We start from the raw sequence: 18,833 nt of genomic DNA on the forward strand, positions 1-18,833 counted from the left end.
TATTCGTGTCACGGCTCTTATTTCTCTAGGATATATTCCAAGGAGCAGGATTACTGGATCATATGGTACTTCTATTTCTAGCTTTTTAAGGAAGCGCCAAATTGATTTCCAAAGTGCTTGTACCATTTTACATTCCCACCAACAGTAAGTGTTCCAGTCTCTCCACAACCTCTCCAACATTTATTATTTTGTGTATTTTGGATTAATGCTAGCCTTGTTGGGGTGAGATGGAATCTCACTGTAGCTTTGATTTGCATTTCTCTAATGGCTAATGATCGTGAGCACTTCTTCATGTGTCAGGTAGCTGCCTGAATGTCTTCTTGGGCAAAGTGCCTGTTCATATCCTTTGCCCATTTTTTAACTGGGTTATGTGTTTTTTGTTGCTGAGGTTTTGCAGTATCTTGTAGATATCAGAGATTAGACGCTGATTGGATTTGTCATAGCCAAAATTTTTCTCCCACTCTGTGGGTTGTCCTTTTACTCTTGTGGTGAATTCTTTTGATGAGCATAAGTATTTAATTTTTAGGAGCTCCCAGTTATCTAGTTTTTCTTCTGATGTTTGTGTACTGTTACTTACGGTTTGTATTCTGTTTATGCCGTGTATTAGGGCTCCTAGCACTGTCCCTATTTTTTCTTCCATGATGTTTATCATTTTTGATTTTATATTTAGGTCTTTGATCCATTTTGAGTTAGTTTTTGTGCATGGTGTGAAGTATGGGTCTTGTTTCAGTTTTTTACAGATGGATATCCAGTTATGCCAGCACCATTTGTTAAAGAGACTGTCTTTTCCCAAATTAACAGACTTTGGGCCTTTGTCAAATATCAGCTGCTCAGAGGTAGATGAATTTACGTCTGGATTCTCAATTCTGTTCTACTGGTCTATGTATCTGTTGTTGTACCAGTACCAGGCTGTTTTGACTACCGTGGCAGTATAATAGGCTCTAATATCAGATAGTGTGAGGCCTCCCACTTTGTTCTTCTTGAGTAATGCTTTCCTTATCTGGGGCCTCTTCCCTTTCCATATGAAGTTGGTGATTTGTTTCTCAAACTCATTAAAAAATGCTGTTGGAATTTGGGTCGGGATTGCATTGCATGTGTAGATCACTTTGGGTACAACTGACATTTTCACAATGTTGAGTCTTCCTATCCATGAGCAAGGTATGTTTTTCCACTTATGCAGGTCTCTTTTGGTTTCTTGCAGTAGTGTCTTATAGTTTTCATTGTATAGATGTTTCATGTCTCTGGTTAGATTTATTCCTAAGTATTTTATCTTCTTGAGGGCTATTGTAAATGGTATTGATTTGGTGATTTCCTTTTTAAAGTTCTCTGTTGGTGTAAAGGAATCCAACTGATTTGTGTATGTTTATCCTGTATCCTGAAACTTTGCTGAAATCTTCTATTAGTTCCAGTAGTTTTCTTGTGGATTCTTTGGGATTTTCTTTGTATAAAATCATATCATTTGCCAATAGAGATACTTTTACTCCTTCCTTACCAGTTAAGATGCCCTTTATTTCTTTTTCTAGCCTAACTGCTCTGGCTAGGACCTCCCGCACAATGTTGAATAAGAGTGGTGATAAAGGGCATCCTTGTCTGGTTCCCGTTCTCAAGGGGAATGCTTTCAGACTCTCTCCATTTAGGATGATGTTGACTGTCGGCTTTGCATAAATGCCTGTAATTATGTTGAGGAATTCTCCTTCTATTCTTATCTTGTTGAGAGTTTTTATCATGAATGGGTGTTGGACTTGCCTTTTCTGCATCGGTTGATAACATCATGTAGTTTTTGTCCTTTGTTTTATTTATGTGATGGATTACATTGATTGCTTTTCTAATGTTGAACCATCCCTGCATACCTGGTATAAATCCCACTTGGTCTTGGTAAATTATTTTTTTGATATGTTGCTGAATTCTATTGGCTAGAATTCTGTTGAGGATTTTTGCATCGATGTTCATGAGGGATATTGGTCTGTAATTTTCTTTTTTTGTGGTGTCTTTCCCTGGTTTTGGTATCAGAGTTAAGCTGGCTTCATAAAATGAGTTTGGGAGTATTCCATCCTTTTCTATGCTCTGAAATACCTTTAGTAGTAGTGGTGTTAACACTTCTCTGAAAGTTTGGTAGAATTCTCCAGTGAAGCCAACCGGGCCAGGGCTTTTTTGGTTGAGAGTTTTAAATTACCTTTTCAATCTCTTCTTTTGTTATAGGTTTACTCAGTTGTTGTACCTCTGTCTGTGTTAGCGTAGGCAGGTAGTGAGTTTCTAGAAATTTATCCATTTCCTCTAGGTTTTCAAATTTGTTAGAGTACAGTGTTTCATAGTAAGCTGTTATGATTCTTTTAATTTCCGTTGGGTCTGTAGTTATATCAACCATCTCATTTCTCATATGGGTTATTTGCTTTCACTCCTGTTTTTGTCAGTTTGGCCAATGGTTTATCAATTTTGTTGATCTTTTCAAAGAACCAGCTTTTCGTCTTGTTAACTCTTTCAATGGTTTTTCTATTCTCTATTTCATTTAATTCTGCTCTAATTCTTATTATTTCCTTTCTTCTGGTGCCTGAGGGCTTCTTTTGCTGCTTTTTTTCTGCTTGTTCCAGTTGTAGGGTTAATGTTTTGATTTTGGCCCTTTCTTCTTTTTGGATGTGTATTTATTGCTGTAAACTGACCTCTGAGCATTGCTTTTGCTGTGTCCTAAAGGTTCTAGTATGATGTTTTTCGTTCTTGTTTGACTCTATGAATTTCTTTATTCCATCCTTAATTTCTTCTACAACCCAGGAGTTTTTGAGCAAGGTGTTGTTCTGTTTCCATGTGTTTGATTTTTTTTCCTTGCTTTTTCTGTTATTGATTTCTGCTTTTATGGCTTTATGGTCAGAAAAGATGCTCTGTAATATTTCGATGTTTTGGATTTTGTTAAGGCTTGCTTTATGGCCTAATATGTGGTCTTTTCTAGAGAATGTTCCATGTGTGTTGGAAAAGGAAGTATACTTAGTTGCTGTTGGGTGGAGTGTTCGGTATATGTCCATGAGATCAAGTTTGTAGACTGTAGCATTTAGATCTTCCATGTCTTTATTGAGCTGCTTTCTGGATGTTCTGTCGTTCACTGAAAGTGTTGTGTTGAAGTCTCTTACTATTATTGTGGAGCTGTCTATGTCTCTTTTCAATGCTGTTAGAGTTTGTTTTATGTATTTTGGAGCTCTGTCGCTGGGTGCGTAAATATTTATTATAGTTATGCCCTCCTCGTGTATTGACCCTTTAATCATTATATAGTGTCCTTCCTATCTTTTGTGGTGGATTTTACTTTAAAGTCTATTTTGTCAGAGATTAATACTGCCACTCTTGCTCTTTTTTGAGTGTTGTTTGCTTGACATGTTTTCTTCCATGCTTTGAGTTTTAGTTTGTTTCCTGAAGTCTAAGGTATATCTCTTGTAGGCAGCATATAGACAGATTGTGTTTTTTTATCCATTCTGCCACTCTCTGTCTCTTTATTGGTGCTTTTAGTCCTGTTACATTGAGTGTAATTATTGATAGGTATGAGTTTAGTGCTATCATTTTGATGTCTTTTTTTATGTGTTGTTGACAGTTTCGTTGTTCCACTCAATTTTCTGTGCTGAGTTTTTCTTTATGTATTTTCTTTTTATCTTTCTCATTGCTGTTGATTTTGTATTTGCTGAGTCTTTATATTTTTTCTTGTTTTTTATTTTGATGTGTAGGATTGTTAGTTTCCTTTGTGGTTACCTTAGTATTTACTCCTGTTTTTCTAAGTTTAAAACAGTCTTTTATTTCTTTTTACTGCCTTGACTTCCTCTGCATATGAAAAATCTATGTCTACATTTTTTAGTCCCTCTTTTTTGTTTTAATGTTGTCATCTTTTACATATGACATCTCTGTTTCCCTATTTGCAGTGTTTTAGCTTTGATTTATTTTTGTGACTTACCGTCTGGATTGATATATGGTTGCTCTGTCCTGTGTTTTAGTCTTGGATTGTTATCTGATGTTACTGATTTTCCAACCGGAGGACTCCCTTTAGTATTTCTTGTAATTTTTGTTTGGTTTTTGCAAATTATCTAAACTGCTGTTTATCTGGAAATGGCTAATTTTGCCATCATATTTAAGAGACAGTTTTGCTGGATATATAATTCTTGGCTGGCAATTTTTTTCCTTTAAGGCTTTATATATGTCATCCCATTGCCTTCTTGCCTGCATGGTTTCTTCTGAGCAGTCTGAGCTTATTCTTATTGACTCTCCTTTGTAGATGACTTTTTGTTTATCCTTAGCTGCTCTTAAAATTGTCTCTTTATCTTTGCTTTTGGCAAGTTTGAGTATAATATGTCTAGGTGACTTTCTTTTGGGATCTACCTTATGTAGGGTTCGATAAGCATCTTGGATAGATATCTTCCCATCTTTCATGATATCAGGGCAGTTTTCTGCTAACAAATCTTCAACAAATTCTCTCCGTATTTTCTGTTATCCCCCTCCCCCATTTTGGTAGTCCAATCACTTGTGGCTTACTCCTCTTGATATATTTCCACATAATTCTTAGGGTTTCTTCATTTTTTAAAATCCTTTTATCTGATTTTTCCTCAAATAAGTTGGTGTCAAGTACTTTATCTTCAGTCTCACTAATTCTGACTTCCATTGCCTCAATTATGCTCCTATGACTTTCTATTGAGTTGTCTAATTCTGAAATTTTATTGTTAATCTTCTGGATTTCTTATTGCTGTCTCTCTATGGATTCTTGCAGCCTGTTAAATTTGTCATTATGCTCTTCTCTAATCTTCTTAAGTTCCTCTATTGATAGGTCTGCATGTTGCCAGATCTCCTTCCTGATGTCTTGAAGAGTTCTGTGCATTAATCTTTTGTATTCTGCCACTTGTAATTCCAAGAAATTCTCTTCCTCAAGAAAATTTCTAGATTCTTTATTTTGGGAGCTTGCTGAAGCCAGCATAATTCTTAAGAGTCCTAGGATTTTCAGAATGGCAAATAAGCATTGGCTTCAACTTATAGTCACCAGCTGCATTAGCCCCTAATAAGAGAGTCAGCCTGTCCTTTGAATATTTCAGGTCAGATACCGACTTCTCTTCTCTAGCTATAAAAGTCCTAGATGGCATCTTCTCCCCATAAAAGGCTGTTTTGTCTACATGGAGAATCTGTTGTTTAGTGTAGCCACCTTCATCAATTATCTTAGCTATATGTTCTGGATAACTTGCTGAAGCTTCTACCTCAGCACTTGCTGTTCCACCTTGCACTTTTAGGTTATGGAGACAGCTTCTTTCCTTAAACCTTATGAGCCAACCTTTGCTAGCTTCAAACTTGTCTTCTGCAGCTTCCTCACCTCCCTCAGCCTTCAGAGAATCAAAGAGAGTTAGGGCATTGCTCTGGATTAGGCTTTAGCTTAAGGGAATGTTGTGGCTGGTTTGATTCTTTTATCCAGAACACTAAAACTTTCTCCATATCAGCAATGAGGTTGTTTCACTTTCTTATCATTTATGTGTTCACTGGAGTAGCACTTTTAATTTTCTTCAAGAACTTTTCCTTTGTATTCACAACTTGGCTAAATGTTTGCACAAGAGGCCTACCTTTTGGCCTATCTTGGCTTTCGACATTCCTTCCTCACTAAGCTTAATCTTTTCCAGCTTTTGACTTAAAGTGAGGGATGTGCAATGCTTCCTTTCACTTGAACATTTAGAGGCCACTGCAGGGTTATTAAGTGGCCTAATTTCAATATCGTTGTGTCTCAAGGAATAGGGAGGCCTGAATAAAGGGAGACAGATGAGTGAATGGCCAGTTGATAAAGCAGTCAGAACACACACACTTATCAAGTAAGTTTGTCGTCTCATACGGGCACGGTTCATGGCGCCCTGAAACAATTACAATAGTAACATCAAAGATGACTGACCACAGATCACCATTAACAGATATAATAATAATGAAAAAGTTTGAAATATTGTGAGAATTACCAAAATGTGACATAAAGGCATGAAGTGAGCACATACTGTTGGAAACATGACGCTGATAGGCTTGCTGAACACAGGGCTGCCACAAACCTTTAATCTGTAAAAGCTGCAGTATCTGTGAAGTGCAATAAAATGAGGTATGCCTGTATGTGCTTTAGAGTGATTCCCATTCTCTTAGTGCCCTGATTCTGCTTTCAAATCCCTGTTTACATCTCTCTTCCTCTCACAAAGATTTTCCAAATACACCCAGGTCATATTAATTGTTCCCTACTAAACAGCCCTTCAGCATTTATAGTTTTTGTATTATTTACCTGCACCAACAATATTTTGGTCCTTATTTGTATGCTGTTCTATTAGTGTTCTAAAAGATATTTACGTGCATACTGTTGGATCACTGACAACAGGTGTACTGTTCTTCTCTACTGGGCTTAATCTACCGGCTCTCTCATACAAGATGAGTTCTTAATAGATGTTGTGACTTAATATCTTATACATAAGAAGATTCAATAAATGTTATCTTAACTAAATTGAATTGAATTGGCTGCTTATCTTCAATAAACTGGCTACAAGTGATGGTGAAATAAAAGAAACAGAGTAAATTTAAATTGTAAGTAGTGTTTAAAATCAGTAGTACTTCCCATAATCCTATCAAGTATAACATTTGCATGGAACCTTCTCATACGTATTCTAATGCTACATCTGCTTTTCAACTTTCTCCTACCAAATACCCTTAGAAAGAAAAACCAAAGCAAAATGAAAGGTATACTAGACAATACCAAGTTTCACATTAAGACCCACTGCTCATATTTATTTATGTATATGTTATGAGGTCCCCATATTAATATTCTTCATATTGAGAGCTTTATTTCTGGCCTCAGAGGTCAAAGGATAATACCTTAGATAATTTCTATCACAGAGCCTGCAAAATTTACTTACCTAGACAATTCAGCAAGAAGAAACAATAAAAGAAAGTGCTGCAATAAATGTTTCTGCCCATTCTATACTGTCACCAGACTAATACAAAATTCAGTTTTTCTTAGATTATTGCATAAATAATAAATTATGTAAAATGGTATTTTGAATAAAATCTTTGTCTACTATACTAACTTTTATCATGAAATGTGAACAAATTCTCTTATATTATTTTGTTTAAAGAATAACTTAAAAAACCTGTTAAACTCTTTAATGAATGGAAAACACAAACTTGATTAATATTTTAAACAACAACTTACAGGATCAGCAGGTCCACAGAATTCTCGAAATGTCTTCGTACAATTATTTTGTTGAATCTCCATTGCTACACAAGGACCAGAATACATTTCTGTCACCATTTCCTATAATATAAAAGAGTCAAGAAAATTTAATAATCTTTTACCCTTCCCTCTTTTAAATGGATCACTGTTATCAATAATCTTAAAATTTTAAAGTCATGATTGACTTTCCCACTTCTATCCCACACACCAATCAGTTTCCAAGTCCTGTCTATTTTTCCTACAAAAATATTTTTTAGATAGGTTCTCTCATCTCCATTCCTACCACTACCACATTTTCATGTAACACCTTACCATCTGACACTTAATTTGCAATTATCTTCTAGTATATCTTTCTTTCAAAGGTCTCTCTCACTGTGAACATACCAAAAAAAAAACAAAAACAAAACAACTGTTGCCATTGAGTCGATTCTGACTCATAGCGACCCTATAGGACAGAGCAGAACTGCCCCACAGGGTTTCCAAGCAGCGGCTGGTGGATTAGAATTGCTGACCTTTCGGTTACCAGCTGAATTCTCAATAACTGGGCTCCCCCGTGAACACAGTGCAGTCAAATTAACATTCCTAAAAAGGTAAATTTCAAAGTATTTCTCCTGAATAATATTTTAAAAAGTATAAGGAGCTCTAGCCATGAGGAATAACAGGAACTAGACTTATCCTCCAACCTTAAACAACTAGACACTAGACAAAAATCTATGACACAACAGCTTTCAGATACTGGAGGACAGGCAGCACAGGACTATGATCCCTGCAAAGGGAAACAAATGAGGTAAACCCAATGACTGCCCTATCTTACTGCCTGAAGACAGTTTTCAGGCCACAGGATAGGCATAAAAAAACCCGTTGCCGTCGAGTCGATTCTGAATCAGGGACCCTGTAGGAAACACAAATAGAGCCCAAGGGTCTCACTGAGTTGAAGCAATGGAGATTGGAGTTCAAAGAGACAAATGTAGTTAGGATTTTCAGGGCAGAATATTGAAGAGAGGGGAGTGTCACAGACAGAAAGCTACAGAGATCTACAGAAAAGTTCACTTGAATCTTTGGTTAAAAACAACTATGTGTATGTATGAAAGGAAACTATCCAAGGCTAGGGAAAGAATCACCAGAAAGCAGTAGACAAAGCAATTCACAGAGAAAACACAAGTCTGAGAAGAGTTTGTGCTACTAACAGGCAGAGTGGAAAGTCTTCATAATGCATATAGCATCAGGTAGAGTCCTCAGAAGAGTACTGCACCATAGCAGTTGGTCTAAACTAAGACTAGATTAAGGGATAATCTGTACTCGTCCCATAAAGCTTAAAAGCAAGCATCAAAAAAATCAAACTAATCCCAAGTAACTTAACTGAACACCAGAACAAAGTCAAACACTCTTCAAAGGAATACAACAATGTCCAGTATGTAAAACTGTAACATTCACAATATCCAGCATCAAAAAAAATTACCAGGCATACAAAGGAGGAAAAAATGAACTATCACCATAAGAAAACTCAATAAATATAACCAGAACCATTAATGACAGAAGTGAAGCAATTTTAAAACAGCCATTATAAATAATCTCCACATGCTCAAATTATTGAAGAAAACAGAAACATCATGAAGAGAGAATCAAAGATATTTTTAAAATCCAAGTGGAACATCTAAAGATGGAAAATGCAACATGTGAACTGAAAAATACACTGGATGGAATGAAAAGGGAAAACACACTGCAGAAGATCAATGAATTTGAAGACATGCATTAGATACTTTCCAAAATTAAGCACAGAAAGAAAGAAGAATGAAGAAAAGTGACTTGTAGGACAATGTGAAGCTATCCAAATATATGTGTAATTGAACTCTCAGAAAAAGAGAAAAGAGACTTATGACTGAAAAATATTTCAAGAATTAATTGCTAAAATTTTTCCAAATTTGATGAAACCAATAAACCTACAGGTCCAACAAAACCCCAAGATAATAAACATAGAGTAAGAAACATCATAATCAAATTAGCTTTAAAAAATCAATGATAAATAGTAAAAAAACAAAAAACAAAAAACAAAAAACAAACTTAAAAGCAGTCAGACAAAAAAGAAACTCGTATTACCTAACAGAAGAACAAAGATAAGGAAATAGACATCTTATCTGAAATTATGTAAGCCAGAAGAGGATAAAGCACCATCCTTAAAATACTGGCAAAAAAAAAAACCAAAAAACAAAACTGTCATTCTAGAATTCTATACCCAGGTGAGAAAATGTTCTTGTTTTTTAATTAAGGAAAAAGAAAAACTCTTTCAGACAAACAAGAACTGAGAGAATTCATCACCAGTGGATCTACAGCATAAGAAATGTTAAAGGAAGTTCCTCAGGCAGAAAGAAATTAATACCAGATAAAAATGTGGCTCTACACAAAACAATGGTAAACATGTGAGTAAATATAGAAAACATTTTGTTTTTGTTTTTTAGTTGCTGGGAAAGATAATTGATTGTTTAAAGCAAAAATATTAACAATGTATTACAGAGTTTATAACATATATAGAAGTAAAATGTATGACAACAAAGCACACAGAATAGAAGGGAGGATACAGAAGTATACTCTTAAGGTTTTTAACTCTCTATGTGAAGTAGTATTAAAAAAAAAAAGAACGATCAAAGGAAAGTGCTGCTCACAGTGTCTGGAATACTCAACAAATCTTTCTCTTTCTTGAACAGGACAGAGTACTTTAGGCAGAGATGAAAGCAAATATAAAGATTTTGAGGCAGAAGTATGGTTGGGGTATGTGAAGAATGTCAAAGGAGCCAGGGTATCAGGAGCTGAGTGAGGCTGCAGGAAAGTCATAAGAGATGAGGCCAGATCATATAGGACCATGCAAGACATTTTAATGACATTGGAGGATTTATGATACACTACACCAAGGTAAAACAGATATTTTATTACAGAAAAATATTTAAATGTTAATCCAAACTCAGTCATCATATCTAATAGAAATGCCAGAAGTTAAAAGAGGAGGGAAGACGTCGTAATTAATATGGTACACATAACCCTACTCATATAAGAATCCCTAAATGTATCTCCCTGAGGTCACTTTGCTATTTCACAAAGGTCACATGTAATTGATTTTTATCGATAATTGAGTCTGATTTTCTGTCTCATGATACTGAAGTACCGTCTACATATAAACGTCAAGAGCCAAGTTCTCAGTAGGGGTAGAAGCAGGGCTCTGAACCAGTTCGGAATGGTTCAGTTAACTGCTGACCTAAAGCAGGGCACTGTACGCATTGCACAGCAACCAAATCTGCTGCCCATTGGATTTTGACCCGAGTAGGAAACCAACAGTGGTGCTCCATTCAAAGATGGCTGCTAACCTCGCTGCTTTGACTGTGTGTCGCTCTCCACCGAAATAAAACTCACTGCTGTCAAGTCTATTCCAACTCATAGTGACCCTACAGGACAGAGTAGAACTGCCTCATAGGGTTTCCAAGGCTGTAAATCTTTACAGAAGCAGACTGCCACATCTTTTTCCAGTGGAGTGGCGGGTGGGTTTGAACAAGCAACCTTTCAGTTAGCAGCCAAGCACTTTAACCACTGCACCACCATATCAATAATCCTATCTCCAGCATGGTTCTCGAAAGTTTCAGGAGCCTGATGTGGGAGATTGGATTACTGGCAGGGCTGTGGAGAGTGACACACATTCAAAGCACGTAGTTGGCCACCATCTTTGAGTAGGGTACCGCTGTGTTTCCTACTCCGGTCAAAATCCAATGGGCAAGAGATTTGATTGCTATGCAATCTGTATGCTGCCCTACTTTATGCCAGCAATTACTGAACTGTTCCAAACTTGTTGGAAGCCTGGGGTAGAAGGCACGAACATATTTTCTAAAAAGAAAGGAGTGAATTTTGGCTGGCTGGCTTGCTTGCTTTCTCTCTCTCTCTGTTTCTCCCTCCCTTCCTTCCAGTATTAACAATATATATTCTTAAAAATACAGATATACAGGGCTATTCAAAATGCACAGAATGAAAAGAAAAAAATGTTGAACAGAGGACTCCATCAAAATCATAATGTATTCCTGAATTTTGAAGTCACCTAAGTTTTTAATTAAGTCGTCTAAAGAAAAAAAACAATCTTTTGTTTCTTTTACAGTAATTTGACCACAGTTCTCACAGAAGAAAGATGTGGCAGTCTGCTTCCGTAAAGATTACAGCCTTGGAAACCCTATGGGGCAGTGCTATTCTGTCCTAAGGGTTGCTATGAGTCAGAATCAACTGGACAACAGTGGGTTTGACTACAGTTCTTATGTAGCTACATGTGGGATCATTTAATGTCTATTCTCACCAGAACATAAGCTCCATGAATGCAGGTAGTGTGCTCTTCTTGTTTATTACTGTAACCCTAATATATAAGACATTTTCTGACACATAATATAGAACATAATGTATGGTGAATAAATGAATTATGATCACAATATGAGTGTCTTAGGCTGCATTTTCTAGAGAAGCAAAACCAGTAAAGCATGTAAATATATACAGAGAGAGATTTATATGAAAAAAAAGCTCACACGATTGTACAGGCTGGAACGTCCCAAATCCATGGATTAGGATAGAGGCTTCCCCTGATTCATGTAGCCGCCGGGGCTGGTGAACCCATGATTGGAAGGTTGGAAAGCAGGACTCCACTCACAGGCTGTGAAGACTGATGAATCCCAGGATTGGCGGATAAGCTAATAGCTCAAGTCCCAAGAACCAAAGGCCAGAGGAACAGAAGGCAGCTGTAGAATCCAGAGCAAGCAAAAAGCCAGAACGTCTGCTTGTATTCAGATGTAGGCCACAACCCAAGGAAACTCCCTTGCAACTGGTTGGCTACTCACAGCATATTCAATCATGGGAGTGATAACATATAACACTAAGAATCATGGCCCAGCCAAGTTGATAGACAATCTTAACCATCACCGTTCACCCCTTGTCAACTTGGTATATATACACATCTCCTTAAACCACACGTAATCTCTGAATAAAAACAATTAGAAAGTCATACTTGTGCCTAACGTGAAACAACAAACACGTGTACAATCAAAAATGCAGAAACCCCGTTTACATCTTATAAGTGAGGCACACATACAAAGCAAAAATACACATAACAATTACAGTCCCCATTTCTGCAACTGGTCACGTAGCCATAAATGGTATTTAGAACTACTTTCTTACACCACCCATTCTGTATTCCCTTTGCCTTCAGCAAGCACCTCAGCTGGCTGAGGTTCTTTGCCTGGTGGGGTGACCCATTCCTGAAGGGTTTGGGTCATGAGCAATCATGTTGGAATTGGGTTGCTGTAGTTTTCCATTGGCTTTAATCACAGGGCATGGTAGTACTAAGAGACGTCCTAAGGGATCTCCTGCATTCCAGACATACTCTTCTTTACCTCCATTATGTAATATCAATCCAATTTCCTCTTAGCAATCAGGATGAATCACACCAGTCAGTATGGTAACCCCTTTCTTTGTCTGTTGATCCAGAGGCATAAGGAGCCCAAAGTGGCCAGGTGGCATTCTTAGCTTCCAGTTCAATGGAATCAGTGCTGTGTCCCAGGCGTGAGCATTCCTCCCTTTGGAACTAAGACCTCTAGATCTTCAGAGCATAAGGTTGCAGGGACAGGAAGCAAAAATCTTGCAAGTGGGTCACTAGGGGTAATAGTGAGTGGTGCCACTCCCATTTCCACCCATGAATCCTGGCTATGGGAGAAACAGTGCCATATATTGGACACTACTTTAGAACAAACACAGCCTCCTGGAGAACATTGCCCCAACCCTGCAAGGTACTGCCACCTAGCTGGCACGATAATTGCGTCTTTAGAAGGCCATTCCATTGTTCTATCAAGCCAGCTGCTTCAGGATGATGGGGAACATGGTAAGACCAGTGAATTCCATGAGCACAGGCCCAATGCCACACTTCATTTGCTGTGAAGTGCATCCCTTGATCCCAGGCAATGCTGTGTGGGATAGCATGACGGTGGATAAGGCATTCTATAAGTCCATGGATGGTAGTTTTGGCAGAAGCATTGCATGCAGGGAAGACAAGTCCATATCCAGATAAGTATCTATTTCAGTAAGGACAAAATGCTGCCCTTTCCATGATGGAAGCAGTCCAATGTAATCAACTTGCCACCAGGTTGCTGGCTGATCACCTACAGGGATTGTGCCATATTGGGGGCTCAGTGTTGGTCTCTGCTGCTGGCAGATTAGGCACTCAGCAGTGGCTCTAGCCAAGTCAGCCTTGGTGAGTGGAAGTCCATGTTGCTGGGCCCATGCATAACCTCCATTCCTGCCACCATGGCCACGTTGTTCATGAGCCCACTGAGCAATGACAGGAATAGCTGGGGAAAGCAGATGACTGGTTTCCACAGAACACGTCATCCTATCCACTTGATTCTTAAAATCATCCTCTGCTGACGTCACCCTTTGCTGAGCATTCATGAGACACAAATATCTTCACTTCTTTAGCCTATTCAGAGAGGTCTATCCACATATCTCTTACCCATAAATCCTTGTCTTCAATTTTCCAATCATGTTCCTTCCAAGTCCCTGACCATCCAGCCTAACCATTGGCCACAGCCCACAAATCAGTATATAATTGCACATCTGGCCATTTCTCTTTCCAAGCAAAGTGAACAACCAGGCGCACTGCTTGAAGTTTTGCCCATGGAGAAGACTTCCCTTCACTACTGTTCTTCAGGGAGCTCCCAGAAAGGGGTTGCAGTGCTGCTACAGTCCACTTTCAAGTGGTACCTGCATATCATGCAGAACCATCTGTAAACCAGGCATGAGTTTTCTCTTCTTCAGTCAACTCATCATAAGGAACTCCCTATGAGGCCATAGGTTCAGATTGGGAGATGGAAGGTAATGTGACAGGAGTGGAGACCATGGGCATTTGGGCCACTTCCTCATGCAACTTACTTGTGCCTTCAGGTCCTGCTCAGGCCAAATCTTGTATATACCACTTCCATTTAATGACAGAGTGCTGCTGTGCACATCCAACTTTATGACTCTGTGGGTCAGACAACACCCAGTTCATGATGGGCAGCTCAGGCCGCGTGGTGACTTGGTGTCCCATGGTTAAGCGTTCAGTCTCTGCTAAGGCCCAGTAACAAGCCAAAAGTTGTTTCTCAAAAGAAGAGTAGTTATCTGCAGAGGATGGTAGAGCGTTGCTCCAAAATCCTAAGGGTCTGCACTGGGATTCACCAATACGGGCCTGTCAAAGACTCCTAACAGCATCTCTATCTGCCACAGACACTTCAAGCACCACTGGATCAGCCAGATCATATGGCCCAAGTGGCAGAGCGGCTTGCACAGCAGCCTGAACCTGTTGCAGACCCTTCTCTTGTTCTCAGCCAACTCAAAACCAGCAACTTTTCAAATCACTTAATGGGCCGGAGTAGCAAACCCAAATGAGGAATATGTTGCCTCCAAAATCCAAAGAGGCCCACTAGGCATTGTGCCTCCATTTTAGGTGTGGGAGCAGCCAAATGCAATAACTTATCCTTCACTTTAGAAGGAATGTCTCAACATGCCCCACACTACTGGACCCCTAGAAATTTCACTGAGGTGGAAGGTACCTGAATTTTTGTGGGATTAATTTCCCACCTTCTAGCACACAAATGTTTGACCAATAAGTCCAGAGCCACTGATACTTTTTCATTACTAGGTCCAATCAGCATAATGTCATCAATGTAATGGACCAGTGTGACGTCTTCTGAAAGGGAAAGGTGATCAAGTTCCCTGCAGACTAAATTATGACATAGGGCTGGAGAGTTGATGTACCCCTGAGGTAGGCAAGTGAAGGCATATTGCTGTCCTGCCAGATGAAGGCAAACTACTTCTGGTGGTCCTTTGAAACAGGTATGGAGAAAAAGGTATTAGCCAGATCAATAGCTGCATACTAGGTACAAGAAGATGTATTAATTTGCACAAGCAATGAAACTACATCTGGAACAGCAGCTGCAATTGTAGTAACCATCTGGTTAAGTTTTCGATAATCTTCTGTCATTCTCCAAGATCCATCTGTTTTTTTGCACAGGCCAAATAGGCGAGTTGAATGGGGATGTGGTGGAAATCACCACCCCTGCATCCTTCAAGTCATTGATGGTGGCAGTAATCTCTGCAATCCCTGCAGGAATGTGCTACTGCTTTTGGTTTACTATTTTCCAAGGTTAGACAGTTCTAATGGCTTCCACGTGGCTTTTCCTACCATAATAGCCCTTACTGTATTTGTCAGGGATGCAAGGGGGAGGGGGTTCTGCCAGTTGCTGAGTATATCTACTCCAATTATGCATTCTGGAACTGGGGAAATCACTACAGGATGGGTTCGGGGACCCACTGGACCCACTGTAATATGGACATGAGTCAAGACTCCATTAATAACCTGACCTCCATATGCCCTCACTCTGACTGGTGGGCCACAGTGACATTTTGGGTCTCCTGGGATTAATGTCAGTTCAGAGCCAGTATGCAGTAATCTCCGAAAAGTTTGATTATTTCCTTTTCCCCAATGAACAGTCATTCTCATAAAAGGCCATAGATCCCTTTGGGGAAGGCTGGGAGAGACATTAACAGTAAAAATTGCTGGCAGTGTATTGGAGTCCTTCTTCAAGGGAATCTGGCCTCCCCTTCATTCAAGGGGTTGTGGGTCTTCAAACTTGCTCAAATCTGGGGATTGAGGCACCATGACTCTCTATTCTGGCAATTCGAGTTAGACTGCTGTTCACCTGACCTAGAATTCATCTGTTTGTACAGATCAAGTAAATAATAGATTTTCTATCTATTTCACTCCTAGGGACACCAAGATTAAGTAGCCAATGTGTCATAAGTCCATATGAGTCAGACTATTCTGATTACTGCTTTGACTTCTCTGTCCATTACTGTAACCACACCCACTTTGTCTTTGTCAGTTGAGTGCAGTCACTTGGCCCCTACTACCACGGAGTCCAATCAGCCCCACTGTAGTTAGGTGTCTTAATCCAGTCAGGGCAATTCCCACTGTCAAATCTGACTTATATAAAATAGCAATCATAGCAGTCTTCAAGGATGCTGGAGCTCCCTTCATAAATTTATTCCTCACAGTTGTGGTAAAAGGTGTGTCCTCTGGGCACTCCATGTATGGGTCTGTGGGTCTAACTTTTTACATCCACTCTAACATGCCAATTTACCTAAGCCTTTGATACCTTCTTCTACAGGATACCAAGACAGGTCTGGTACTCCAACTTGATTTAGTGTAGGCCACCTTGTAATCCATGCTTCAGCAACCCAACCAAATAAACTATTATATCCTCTCCAAATTCTCAAGCTGAAACATTGAATGAACAATCTGTGCTTAGTGGATCCATATCAGTAAATTCAGACTGATCCATCTTTATGTTCCTTGCACCATTATCCCACACTCTTAATAGCCATTCTCACACATATTCCCCAGGATTCTGTCTGTACATATTAGAAAAGGCAAGCTGTTCTTTTGGAGTGTAGCACACCTCCTCCTGGGTCACACTTTGTACTTTACCTTTTGGGGCTAGCTAGGACTTAAGTCTAGTTATAGGTCTAGAAGCCAGAATCAGTCGTGTGGAATTGTTTTGAGAACAGTCAGCATTGTTTTGTACAGCATCTGCCTCAGGTGATGCCCCAGGCAATGACTCAGGCAAGGGTTCTTTAGACGCAGCTGGGTTAGGGCTGATATCATTAGATGGTAGTGGCGGGGCTAATGGTTTTTCTGGGCAGGGTGGCTTAGCAGACAAACATGAAGTAATCTCTTCAGATGGGAGTGGTTCTGCTGGCAGGAGTGATTCAACGGAATTTAGGGGCTCAGTGTCCCCAGCTTTCTGATTATCTGCCCATATGTCCCCAACCCAAGTTCCAGGATTCCATTTCTTTCCAATCAATGCCCTTACTTTAACATTAGACACCTCTCGAGGTTGGCAATTAAGCCGGCGTTGTAATTCAGCCACTCTTACAATAAGACTCTGGGTTTGGTTTTCGGCAATTTCAGCTCTGTTACTACAAGAAATAAGACTTTCTTTCAAAACACAAGTGGAAGCCTTGAGGTCATTTACGCGGCACTTGAGCTTTGACTCTGAAGCCCCAAGCACATCTCTTTCACCAGTTTGTCTAGCGAAAGCAGGACAAACCAACCAGCTTCCTTATACTTCTGATTCTGACAAAACTGTAGAAAGATGTCACACGTCTGTTCACCCCAAACCTCGCCTTTCACCAATAACTGATCTACTGGTGGTTATATTTTGCGTATTTGTATCACCACCTCATGTCATGGATTAGCAGTGCCCTCTTTAATGTTGGAAGCAGAGTCATCAACATCTTTAAGGCTAACCAGAGCTGAGAACCAATTTGGAAAACTCATCCTTACAATTTTGTTTCTCTTACAATTTTGTTTCTCTAGAACCACTCTTGGTACCAAATGTCAGGCTGGGTTCTCCAGAGAAGCAAAACCAGTAAAGCGTATAAATATATATATGGAGAGATTTATATCAAAGAAACAACTCACACAATTGTACAGGCTGGAATGTCCCAAGCCCGTGGATTAGGATAGAACCCAAGATTGGCAGGTCAGAAAGCAGGACTTGGCTCACAGCCTGTAGAGATTGATGAATCCCAGGATCAGCAGATAAGTTGATAGCTCAAGTCCCAAGAACAGGAGGCCAGACGAACAGGAGGCAGCCACAGGATCCAGAGCGAGCAAAAAGCCAGAACGTCTGCTGACATTCAGATACAGGCCACACCCCAAGGAAATTCCCTTGCAACTGATTGGCTACTCACAGCAGACTCACATATAAACATTGAGAATCATGGCCCAGCCAAGCTGTCACACAATCTTAACCACCACATTAACCGCATAAATTTTTGGCAGTGTAGTGAGGTCCTTCCTCAAGGGGACCCGGCCTCCCCTTCATTCAAGGGGCTGTAGGTCTTTAAATTCGCTCATTTCTAGGAATTGATTAAGAGACCATGACTCTCTATTCTGATGATTTGAGTTAAGACTGCTGTTCACTCGACCTAAAATTCTTCCACTTGTACAGATCAAGTAAATATTTAGCAGATTTCCTATCTATTTCACTCCTAAGGGCACCATGACTAAGTAGCCAATGCCATAAGTCCATAGGAGTAAGATTATTCTGATTCCTGCTTTGACTCTGCTGTTCATTACAGTAACGAAGTCCACTTTGTCTTTGTTGATTGAGTGCTGCCACTTGGTCCCTACCACCACGGGGTCCAATTAGCCCCATTGTAGTTGGATGTCTTAAAGCAGTTAGGGCAGTTCCCACTGTCAAATCTGACTTACATAAAATAGCAATCACAGCAGTCTTCAAGAACACTGGGGCTCCCATCACAAATTTGTTCCTCACTGTTGTAGTACAAGGTGTGTCCTCTGGGCACTCCATGTGTGGGTCTGTGGGTCTAACCTGATAAATTCACTCTAACATGCCAATTTCCCTAAGCCTTTGGATACCTTCTTCTACAGGATACCAAGGCAGGTCTAGTAGTTTAACCTGATTTAGTGTAGGCCACCATGTAACCCATGGGTCAGTGCCCCAACCAAATAAACTGTTAGATCCTTTTCTATCCTCTCGAGCTGAAACACTGAATGAAG

General features: G+C 39.5%; 1 protein-coding gene across 3 annotated transcripts in view; it reads right to left on the reverse strand.

The window, feature by feature from the left end:
- Positions 1-18,833, reverse strand: part of NME7 (NME/NM23 family member 7) — a 355,379-nt gene that overhangs the window by 147,997 nt on the left and 188,549 nt on the right. For 2 of the 3 annotated variants that reach the window (XM_023738433.1, XM_004384089.3), the window contains exon 10: positions 7,178-7,279. In XM_023738433.1, coding sequence (XP_023594201.1) covers positions 7,178-7,279 — 102 coding nt within the window. Of the gene's footprint in view, positions 1-5,494; positions 5,743-7,177; positions 7,280-18,833 lie in introns of those variants that run through there. The other variant, XM_023738434.1, reaches the window with a different exon arrangement.

Source organism: Trichechus manatus, unplaced genomic scaffold, assembly GCF_000243295.1.
Source record: "Trichechus manatus latirostris isolate Lorelei unplaced genomic scaffold, TriManLat1.0 scaffold00117, whole genome shotgun sequence".
Lineage (NCBI taxonomy): Eukaryota > Metazoa > Chordata > Mammalia > Sirenia > Trichechidae > Trichechus > Trichechus manatus.